We start from the raw sequence: 11,488 nt of genomic DNA on the forward strand, positions 1-11,488 counted from the left end.
TAGAAGATGTTAGATTCCAAACATAGTCCATTCTCACGAATGGCAGATTTACAGGGGTTTTCAATCCGGGGAAGGGTGGGGTTGGGTTGGGTTGGGTGGGGTGGAGTGGGGTGGGAGGGACTATGTAATAAGGACTGATCAGGGGTGGGGGGCGAAGCGTGGTTGGATGATGGTTTTGGAATTTGGTTAGCCAGGCAGCCTTATCATTGGTTCTTTGGTGACATCTCAAGTTTCCAACATATAAGGTCTTTAATTTTTATTTTGTTTATTGGGGAATAGTTAAACAAATGGAGTCTTGACATATAAAGAAATGATGCTGTGTATATTTATGGGCCTTAAAAGCTTTAAAACATTGTAACTACTGAGTGAGGAGCAGCAATATGGCAGCAACATAACAGTAGTCCGTAGACAGCGTATAACTCTGCGATATCTACAAAAGTTTTTCCTTTCTTCAAGATCCACCTATAGTATAAAATATCTAGTATCCCCTTATGCCAAAGGGAGGTAAAATTTAAGTGAAAATTGATATGTATGGTCATTCTCCAAGTCCCACCCCCTGCGCAAACCCCTCCGCCCCCTGCTGAAAAGCCTTGGGTTTAGAGATCAATATCGAACCGAAACCGTCTGTTGCAACCGTTAATATGTTCTCAAGTTTCCTACCCTCCAGGTTTCCTAGCCTATCCCGTTGAAAACTTCGTTCCCAATAATCCGGGGGAAAACGTGGGCTTCGTTCAAAACAATCTCAGTGAGCGGGAGGACATCCGTTGGCGAAAGAGGAGATGAGATATAGAGAGAGGTACTTCGGCCTGCGTGAAGCGTTAGTCTCATGAGTTCCTTTGCAAGGTTTAACTCTTTACTCCTTCTCGTCGGTCCAGCATGGATTTTTTTTATTTTTAATTTTTTATTTTTAATTTTTTTTTGTTTGGCTATCGTCACCCCCACCGTCACGCCTAATGCAATCGTGCCTGGAAAGAAGCACACAAGGTGTTTCGAGATATATGGTTCAGATGTTTGTAGATATTGTTGTATAATATATTCTGCCCATGATATCAGTTGGTGTAGTGAAGTGGTCGTCACTTTCTGGATCTACGAAGATAGGATGAAGGCCATCCCCCATGACATTGTCATCAAGGATTTGATCTACTTTCTCCGCTTTGAGCCAGTACAATTCATTACCAGTGAAGTTAGCAAGGTATTTCATCTCCAATTGGAGAGTAGTCACTTCTGTCATCGACGATGCTCCACCATCAGCATGCGAACGGATCCCATTCTTTGTTCGCAGTTCGATACCTGCGTACGGAATCCCAGATGGGAATTCATATGCATCGAGAAGTCGATCAGCCAGGTCAATTGCATTGGACAAATAAACAGAGTCTTGCGGAGAAGAGACATAGGAGACCCTCCCCAGTATACGACTTGTCGTCTCGAACGTATTGACGTCTTGGTTTTGATCATACGTGAGATTTTATTGGATCAAACGTCTGAGCATTCCCAAGGCGAGAAGTGCGGTTCATGAGCGTCATTGGGTCCAGGCTGTCAATGATGATCCATCCCAAGCCTCTAGGCTCATTTGTGAGCCCATTTGGGAGATGAAGTGGAAGATTATGGAATATTCTTTTTAGCCCATACATTGATTGAGTCCTGATATGTAACCGTGTTGGCAAAGGAGAACCAAAAAAAAAAAAAAAAAAAAAAAAAAAAAAAAAAATTCACACCTGGGAATTTGTTAACTGAGGGTTCGTTTGATATTTTAAGAGGCTTAGGAATCGGACTTCCTATTTTTGCGGCTGGGGATGAGCACAGATCCCAACCACTGGTGCCAATCAATCAAAATGGCGTCCTCGAGCTTGGGGACATTCTTCAAGATCATCGGAATATTTTGTTCCTTTGTGTGCAATGCCATGCATGTCAAAAATTTTCGCTCCAGCGTGCATGTCAATGGTCAAGGTTTGGACTTTTTTGTTTTTGTACGGAGTAATAGTTACTGATTGGTCAAATCATGATGACATCTACCAACCCATTGTCTGTACAGTTGTCGAACTTGAGCGCTGAATCAACAACCTCCTTGTTCTCCTGTGAAAAACAAGATCTAAGTTCAAACACGATCGGTCCATCTAACGTCCCCACGATCCATCATCCTCTTTTTCACCCATCTCGTCTCGGACAAAATGGCATTTTTGATGCGCTAGCCATTATGCAATATTATTCTTGATACCTGCACCGGAGTAAATAGTCCATCAGTCAATTTCGTCCATAACTTTTGGTCTGAGAGAACTAGAGAGACAGGCGGCTGGCGGTATGAAAAGGAGACCGCTTTGCCGATCCAGAGATTCAAAGGCACCAGTGTCGGCTTCTTCTTCTTCTTCTTATAGTTCTTCATATAACTTTCCTACCATGGGTTTTAGAGCAGCTGAAGGGTCGGCTCAACGTCGCTACCAAAAGTTTTTACTCGCCACGGCACTAAAAAAAGCCATGAAAGCAACATTTGCTGCCTCAACTAAAACTTAAGACATCAGTTCCCACTATCAGTGGTTAAAGTCTTTAGTTAAGATTTAAGGCATCGGCACCTGAAGATTCAGTTATGCTCAAGCCTAAGAGTCTCTAGATTGATGCCTATCAATACGGGCGTGGTTCACACACCATTCTAATTTGGATTATTAATATATTTTCAGAGCGAGTCAAAACTCTTTTGATAGCGACCGCCGTAGTATTGAAAAGACAGGGATTGATGGACATCACTTTCTCAACGGCCCTGATCTCCGGCGTATTCCACCTTTTATCATTTGATGTGTTTCTTCTTGTGTAAATGGGTGCTCATATTATCATGATATCATCATTTGATTTTTTTTAGGAGTCCGATGAACACTGCCCTATCTGATCCTTCGGCTAAATTTATCCGAGCTCCACCCAACTCCCTCCTTCAGTTAACCGAATCCCTCATAGCCATCAATTGATCTGGAATCCATTCCCAGCTCTACATCTATCATCAATTCCCGCAGTTTGCGTATGGTCGCTATTCAACCTCAGCTCAGCATTGATAGACCACTAGGCTGATACGGTTCAAGTCCGTTTTAGGACACTCCGGCGCCATTGCCACGGCAATACTGACTGACACGCACAGTTTGACCCGTCAGCGATACAACTGCCTCGGTTGAATTGTAGCCCACGGGAATGGATGTTCATGTCACTAACTAGATGCTGGAGGATACGGATGCTGGGCCAACAACAAACCTCTATACCTCATATGAATTCGTGCGTTCAATCTATTTGCTGATACCAGTCCTATCCATCCTCTCCGCTTCCGTTTGCTCAGGATCTCTCGCCTTCACTGTATCGAACGAATACACGCTGCCAATATCACAAGTCAGGGAAATTCCATCTCTTCATCCAAACTAACGATCCTCACTTTCTCCTTCTCTCATCCAAGTCTACAAGTCTACGTCTCATTCCACCGCAGCGCGCCACAATTCTCCAAATATGGAATCTTCTAGCACAGACGTGCAAGAAAAAGCCTGGTCCGACATACAGGCCTTCCTCGACAAGGCCGCTGCCAAAGAAGACAACCGAGGCTGGGACCTCCCCGCTTTAAGGGCGACCAAGCTCGTAAAAGTGGCATCAGGAATGGCGGAATTCGAGTTCACGGTGACAGAGCAATTGTGCAATCCAATGGGGATATTGCATGGCGGCTGCGCATCGACAATACTGGACATTCTGACGTCTTTGGTGACGCTTACGGTGCCTGGTAATGACGGGATGGTTAGAGCGCTAAGTCGGACTTTAACGATGACGTTTTTGAGGCCTGTGCCGGTGGGTACAAAGACAAGGATTGTGGTTGAATTGGTGGCTATGGGGAGGAAATTTGTTCACTGCAAGGGGAGCATTTTGACAATGGATGGGAAGATTTGCGTTGGCTGTGTGCATGATAAAGCTGTAATACAGGCAGCGAATCTGTGAGAACATCAAAAATCTTTTGGCTGCTGGATGGTTATTGCAAGATCGGTTCTTGCGAAGAAATTGATTGAGCCTCTTGGTTTCAATGGTGAAAAGGAACACTTGCGACTGATTGGGAGCGCGAGTTCGATGAAAAGAAAGTTATTTTTGTTATTCCCGCCTGCTTTCTTTTATATACAATTGATAGACTTTTAGACGATATGTTGTTCTATATATAGTCAAGCCCACGGGAATCGGATTCGGGATCGTCTTCTATATTTACGCCCTGATCTGAGCATAATGTGAAATTTGGTTGTTATTTTACTGTCCGTTCTCATTGACCAGCTACTTATTCATATGTGACAAGCCCTAAATAACAAACAATGTCCCTGAGCTACTCTTAACCAACCATCTGCCATTGGTTTGAAACAGATGAAATCAAGGAATGTTAGTTCAGCAAACCCGCCAACCATCAAGCATTTTCGCTGAGATAAGCTGTTCATCCAGCACGTCAAATCAGCTATGTCATCCAATTGGATCATCAGCAGGGCCTCTCTGCTCCGGACAATTTCGTTGCTCTGTTCCCTGGTCTCGCCTTGACTGTCTGTCTGTCTCCCTGGAGGTTTAGCCGGTGGTGTGCATTGGCAGGGTTCTGAAACATAAACCAGTTTGAGGGGCGGTCTAAATATTTATACCAACTCATTCCCTACAACGTCTCTGCCCACACTCCTTGATTCAAGCGGTCTGGGAAAGAGGCTATATTCTTCAATTCTCCCTTCACTTTCATATAGAAAACTCAAATAATATCCTTGTATCTTTTGGCGTGTTATGGTCAACTGACCGATTTCTGCTAACCCCTCAGAATCCCTTTCCCACCGTGGGTTAAATAGCTACAGGCACGGCCTCCGCGTTACATACCTAACATACCCTGAGTGTCCTTTTACTTTCTCATAAACCCGACAATCCATCGGGATATTTCAACCAAGCATATCTTGCTCTCCAATTGGTTGTTTAACTCTCGTACTCTCTCTTCCTCTTTCTCCACTACAGTACCGTGGTTCAATCTGGGCGCTTGGTACCTCCCATCCACAGCTCCCAGGTCCTCAAAATAAAAAGTCTGATTTACCAAACTGCTTAAGGACTCGTCGGACATAGCATTCATTGGAATTTTTCTCTGATCAGTTGCAATTCCATCAGCAAGGCCCCTGTTCTAAAGCTCCAAACCATGTTGTCAACTCCCACCCGCGAACGTCGTTTGTCAGTCGGAACCCCAATATCTGATCTGAGGGGCCCTGTTGGACCTGGTTTCAGTCGCCCAAAGCATAAACGTACATTTACCGGCTTTAGCCCTCAGGATATCAAAACTGTAGAGGCAAGCATTCCGGAACCTCAACGGGAAGCGTACGTGTAACATCTTTATTTCGTGATTTCCCTTTCCCGTGCCTGTTCGCAGCGGGTCCACTCACCTCGTCGCCTGGCATTCGGGAACAACGTTTTAGCTCCTGGTGCTTTTGATAAGTTTGCTTGTGGAAATTTTGAGGAGCTAATTGTTCTACTTGGGGCTCATAGTTGGCGCAAGTTTGTATGGCTTATCTCCTCTCGCTGTTTTGAAATGAAGGGTGCGTTCTAATGAGTCTGTTTTGGGTCCTAGACTGCGAAAGAGTTTAAGACGAAGGAGGAGTTTCAGGTATGAATTTTTGGGATATTCTCTCTCTATCTCCATCTTGCTGGCCCACGAAATATGCTTCATTATTTCAAGTTCACTAATGAGATGAATAGAAAGAAGTCGTCCGCCATGTTGAGACTACGCTCGCTCGGTCTCTATTTAACTGTGATGAGTTGTAGGTTCTATGAATTACTAACTATACATTTTGAAAAATTTGGGAACTCAATGAGCTGATGATTAATAGGGCGGCATATTCTGGTACAGCATTAGCTTTTCGGGATCGACTTGTTATTGAGTGGAATAAAACTCAACAGCACCACACATTCGTGGACCAGAAGAGAGTTTATTGTATGCATGTGATTCCTCGCATTGTTTGGTCATCTTACTGACTTCTAGCTAGACCTTTCTCTCGAATTTTTGATGGGCCGAGCTTTGGACAATGCTATGCTCAATGTGGGGATGAAGGACGTTGCAAAAGGTGCGAGTTTCACTCCTTGTCCTGTTCATTGCTAATAAAAATGTATTCCAGATGGACTTCATGACCTGGGTTTTCGTATAGAGGACGTTATCAGCCAAGAGCATGATGCTGCTCTAGGTAACGGCGGTCTTGGGCGGCTTGCAGCTTGTTTTCTTGACAGCCTGGCAACTTTGAATTATCCAGCATGGGGATACGGATTGCGATATCGATACGGCATATTCAAGCAAGAAATTATCGATGGATATCAAATCGAAATTCCAGATTACTGGCTCGATTTCAATCCTTGGGAGTTCCCACGTCACGATATCACTGTTGACATCCAATTTTATGGCCAGGTCAGAAAATATCAGAACGAAGAGGGGAAACATATCTATTCCTGGCAAGACGGCGAGATTGTTCAAGCAATTGCCTACGATGTGCCAATTCCTGGTTATGACACGCAAACGACCAACAATCTCCGACTCTGGTCAAGCAAAGCCGCGAGTGGGGAGTTTGATTTCCAAAAGTTCAACGCAGGCGAGTACGAAAGCGCTGTCGCTGATGAGCAGCGTGCGGAAACCATATCCGCCGTGTTGTATCCAAACGACAACCTTGAACGCGGCAAAGAACTACGCTTAAAACAGCAATATTTCTGGTGTGCGGCTTCACTTTTCGATATTGTCAGGAGATTCAAGAAGACGAATCGACCGTGGTCGGAGTTCACTGACCAAGTTGCGATCCAACTGAATGATACCCATCCTACTCTAGCCATTGTGGAACTTCAGCGTATACTTGTTGATCAAGAAGGATTGGATTGGGACGTAGCTTGGAAAATCGTATGCGACACTTTCGGATATACGAACCATACTGTCCTGCCTGAAGCTCTGGAGAAGTGGTCCGTCCCTCTCATTCAGAACCTCCTGCCCAGACATTTACAAATCATCTACGATATCAATTTGATATTTCTTCAAATGGTAGAGAGGAAGTTCCCAAGGGATCGTGAACTTTTATCCCGGGTATCAATAATTGAAGAGTCACAGCCGAAAATGGTTCGCATGGCACATTTGGCCATTATCGGTTCTCATAAGGTCAATGGGGTGGCAGAGCTACACTCCGATCTCATCAAGACGACAATCTTTAAAGACTTTGTTGAAGTGTACGGCCCAGACAAATTCACCAACGTGACTAATGGTATCACTCCTAGAAGATGGCTGCACCAAGCCAATCCTCGCCTGTCCAAGCTCATTGCTTCAAAACTGGGAGGTTACGGATTTTTGAAAGATCTCACTCTGCTCGACCAGCTTGAGGCGTACATCGACGACAAAGATTTCAAGGCTGAGTGGGCAAATATCAAACTTTTTAATAAGATGCGACTGGCGAAACATATTTGGGATTCCAGCGGAATTCGTGTTAATCCACAGTCTTTGTTTGATATTCAAGTCAAACGCATTCACGAATACAAGAGGCAGCAGTTGAACATCTTTGGAGTGATCCACAAGTATCTGAAAATTAAAGCAATGAGTCCCAAGGAACGATCGAAGCTTGTTCCTCGTGTCTCCATCTTTGGGGGAAAGGCAGCCCCAGGCTACTGGATGGCGAAAACAATTATCCATCTCATCAATAAGGTAGGGTCCGTTGTGAATAGTGATCCTGATATCGGAGATCTCTTGAAGGTCGTCTTTGTGGAGGACTACAACGTTAGCAAAGCAGAAATCATCTGCCCAGCTTCAGATATTAGTGAGCATATCTCCACCGCCGGCACAGAGGCTAGTGGGACAAGCAATATGAAGTTCGTTCTCAATGGAGGACTCATCATTGGCACCTGTGATGGCGCGAATGTAAGTCAACCTCCTCTGTCTTTCAATACCTCAACTTTCTATACTAACTTCACCCCCCAGATCGAAATAACCCGCGAAATTGGTGAACAAAACGTCTTCCTCTTTGGTACCCTGGCCGAAGATGTCGAAGATCTTCGCCACGCCCATATTTATGAGAAGGGCAACCTCACCATAGACAGCGACCTGAGTGCTGTCTTTGATGCTATCAATTCAGGCACATTTGGTAATCCTAGCGAGTTTTCAGCGCTGATTGCGGCCATTACTGAGCATGGCGATTACTATCTTGTCTCGGACGATTTCCATTCGTATATCGCAACGCAGGATATGGTTGATGAAGCATACCGGGACCAGGATGGGTGGGTGGAGAAGAGCATTTTGAGTGTATCGAAGATGGGATTTTTCTCGTCGGATAGGGTTATTTTGGAGTATGCAGAGAGCATTTGGAATGTGGAACCGGTTGAGGCCAAATAGGATGGAGTTCCGGGAGCCGGAAGATTTGACGATGCGGGTGGGGACAGGATTGAAACGAAGAGCAAAAGGGGCCAACGGCGGAGCCAAAGTTTTTCGTTCGATGTGTTAGCTAGCAGAATATCTTTACATGGATTTTATTCCATTTTGTCCCCCCCCCAACCCCCCGGTTTTTTTTCAAAAAAAAAAAATTAAATAAATAAATAAATAAATAAAAATAAAGTACACACTTGTCCTTTGAGTGATGGTTGACAGACCGACTTAACAACCGGGACCATAGCTTCCTTCCACCCAAGCTACCCGTCCCATTTAGCCGTCTCAGCATCCATCAATATACCAACCACTCCACACCAATCCCACCTCCACCCTATCTCCACTCCACTCCAACCCACTCCAACCCATTCCAAGTAACATTGTAAAACCTAATCTCCATCCGGCCCCTCTGCTTACTCTCGCTCTTTTAAATATACCATTAACGGAATTCGAATAAAAGAAAAACTAGCGAGACCTTGGAACGTAGAATGGTTCGTTAAGAAAGGTCTATATGTTATATTATAGAGGAGAAGAGGGGCCAAAGGGGCCGCCTGTGGGTCCTAACTGAAACAAGTAGGCGTCGTCAAGAAGCAGCGGAAAGCTATTAGGGCAGTGCAATAAATTCTTATCACTACATCAAAGGTCATGTCATCAAGTATAGCCCTATTGGCTGGGGCGTGCTCTGCTCTTTCAATACGAAGAGAAAGAGAGAGCAAATATGCAGTAAAAAGCCCCAATACCCCCGCCCTACCAATGTATATCTAGGAAATTGACGTGATAGTAGTAAATTTAACATTACGGAATGGGTAAGTTAAAGTATATAGATAATATACAGACATATATGTAGCAGATGTGTATTCGCTCCACCATAAACCACCGCTTAAAATGCCACATTTAGAAGGTTTGATAAGACAAAAAAATGTGCAGAGAGAGAAAGATAAGAGGTTGCACCTAAACAGGCCATTGGGGTGTGGCATACCAATGAAATTTTGAATGCTAAAAGAAGATGTCCATATTGCCTTTTCGGTTTCCGAATCCATTATGAACAAAGGGGTATATGTAGACAGCTGTATTCCATGAAGTTTAAACCATTCGTCCAAAGTTTGAAAAGATAAATGAAGATGCGGCCTGTATATTCAAGGAACCTGATGGATTGAGTTTATGTGGAGGCGCATGGCTTAGGGGTAAGTTTGGTGGTTGAAAAATTGGATCGAAACGTATGGGCACTAAGTTCAGCCAGAAGGTGGATAATTGCGACATCGAAAACACGATCATGACGCAGTTAGTTCCGAAAGTCTCTTTTCCAAGTCTGGTACCGCACGCAGTTGGAGCTCGATTTCTTCCTTCTCACTGCTTTCGAGTGGTCAGTCAGAATACCAAAGGCGATACATCAAAACACTCAGACCAGACACACCAAGACAAGGTTAAGGGGAGGAAAAAAAAAAAAAAAAAACCCACTCTTCAAGCTGCAACCTCTTCTCCCAATCCAAGCCAGTAAAAATATAATTCCCCTGTCCATCAAACTGCAATATCTTCTTATGGTATTTCCATAAACTCCGCCGGTGCGAAACAGTCATTAGTGTCACACCCAGCTTCTTCGCAGTCTCATACATAACTTTCTCAATCTCCAGCGTGACGGAGGATGTGCACTCGTCCAAAATCGCAAACCGGGGCTTATGGTAGAAGAGCCTCGCCATAGCAATCCGTTGCTGCAAGCCACCAGAAAGTGCATCACGCCACTCCTCCTCCGCATCCCACCCGCCAGGCCTATCGACGATGGAGGCAATCTCTACGATACTAAGAATCTTATAGAGGTCTTCATCCGTGACGCCCTTGGCATGCATTTCACTTAGGCCGTCTGGGTAGATGACTTGCTGTCGCAGTGTGCCGCGGGATAGGTAAGGGCGTTGTGGGATGTAGAAGATATCTTCGAAGGATGGCTTCTTGACGATCCCGCCGTAGACTGGCCAAAGACCACCCAGAATTCGGAAGAGAGAGGACTTCCCGCACCCATTGGGACCGACGATGAGGAGGTGATCGCCAGGGTAAACGGAGAAGGATAGCTTTTGGACCAGAACGTCCCCATTAGGAGAGACTATGGGGACATCAGTGAATTCGATGAAGTCACTTTCCACAATGGTGCCGCGGCCACTGAGGACGGCGGCATTTTCGTCAGTAGAGGCGGAGGAAACAAGCTTCTTTTCGAAGTGGCCGGCCGAAACATCGTCAATAACTTCGAGAAGGGATGATACGCGGGCGGTGTGGCCGGCGAGTTGAGAAATTTCCTTGTATGAAAACATCACTCGTCCAAAAGCGTCGGAAGAGGACAAGAGCATGCGTCTATTTGTAACGAAACCTAGATGGTGTTAGCATGTAATGATGTGCAGAAAAGCTGAGAGTGTGTGAATGGAACACTTACTCTCCGTCCTGTCTCCCATTGTTGCCGTGACTTGTCCCGGAATTTTGAAGAAGACCGGAACACTACAGAGAACCAATCCCAGAGCGCCCCAGAAATACTTAATCACAAAATCCTCCATGAAACCATAGTATAGCCTTCGCCGCAGGATGCGGTTCACATGCTTGATCAGTGTAAAATATCCCTTATCCAACGTATCCTTCTCCGTCTCATGGCCGCGGTACAGGGCAATCTCTTCGCTGTAATCAATGAGCCTTGTGTGCTGGAATCGAAACTCTCCCTCCAACCGTGCTTCATCGGCAACGTATTTCCCAAACGGTGGCGTTAATGCGCGCATCGCGTTTGCAGATAATTGGACAAGAAGGGACATGAGAAAAAGGCTTTCGCCACCCACACTCTTCGAAAGGGAATAATTGTAAATGGCCATGTCTAGAATCGGTTTGGCGAGGTTGGAGTAAAGCTCTGCCAGACTATTTGAGAACCGTGAGATATCAACCGTTATGAGTTGGTCGGGGTTCTTGATCCGGTCGTCCAAGGCGGATAGTGTGTAGAAGGACATGTTCGATAGGTAATGATCATGCACATATTCCGTTAGGCGTTTTCGGTATTGCAGCGCCAGTTGACATTGATGATATGAAAGCTGTAACAAATAATAGTTAGATAGCGTACATATATATAAA

At 45.0% G+C, this 11,488-nt stretch overlaps 4 protein-coding genes across 4 annotated transcripts; 2 read left to right on the top strand and 2 right to left on the bottom strand.

Annotated features, from left to right (window-relative positions):
* Positions 1 to 1,003: 1,003 nt before the first annotated feature.
* On the bottom strand, positions 1,004 to 1,631 carry PAAG_00543 (alpha-mannosidase; the record flags this gene model as incomplete). The annotated part of the gene is made up of 2 exons (XM_002797958.1): positions 1,004 to 1,423; positions 1,458 to 1,631. The coding sequence occupies 2 exons, from the start codon at positions 1,629 to 1,631 to the stop codon at positions 1,004 to 1,006; spliced, it is 594 nt and encodes a 197-aa protein (XP_002798004.1).
* A 1,846-nt stretch (positions 1,632 to 3,477) lies between these two features.
* Positions 3,478 to 3,954, top strand: PAAG_00544 (thioesterase family protein; the record flags this gene model as incomplete). Its single annotated transcript, XM_002797959.2, has 1 exon — positions 3,478 to 3,954. One exon carries the CDS (start codon positions 3,478 to 3,480, stop codon positions 3,952 to 3,954), a length of 477 nt encoding a protein of 158 aa, XP_002798005.2.
* A 1,201-nt stretch (positions 3,955 to 5,155) lies between these two features.
* PAAG_00545 (glycogen phosphorylase) lies at positions 5,156 to 8,362 on the top strand (the record flags this gene model as incomplete). Its single annotated transcript, XM_015844055.1, has 8 exons — positions 5,156 to 5,331; positions 5,500 to 5,512; positions 5,582 to 5,617; positions 5,710 to 5,771; positions 5,841 to 5,944; positions 5,997 to 6,074; positions 6,126 to 7,891; positions 7,952 to 8,362. 8 exons carry the CDS (start codon positions 5,156 to 5,158, stop codon positions 8,360 to 8,362), a joined length of 2,646 nt encoding a protein of 881 aa, XP_015700390.1.
* Positions 8,363 to 9,663: 1,301 nt separating this feature from the next.
* Positions 9,664 to 11,367, bottom strand: PAAG_00546 (ATP-binding cassette; the record flags this gene model as incomplete). The annotated part of the gene is made up of 3 exons (XM_002797961.2): positions 9,664 to 9,742; positions 9,851 to 10,748; positions 10,812 to 11,367. 3 exons carry the CDS (start codon positions 11,365 to 11,367, stop codon positions 9,664 to 9,666), a joined length of 1,533 nt encoding a protein of 510 aa, XP_002798007.2.
* Between the last annotated feature and the right edge of the window lie 121 nt (positions 11,368 to 11,488).

The sequence above is a fragment of the Paracoccidioides lutzii genome, assembly GCF_000150705.2.
Source record: "Paracoccidioides lutzii Pb01 unplaced genomic scaffold supercont2.1, whole genome shotgun sequence".
In the NCBI taxonomy this organism is placed as follows: Eukaryota; Fungi; Ascomycota; class Eurotiomycetes; order Onygenales; family Ajellomycetaceae; genus Paracoccidioides; species Paracoccidioides lutzii.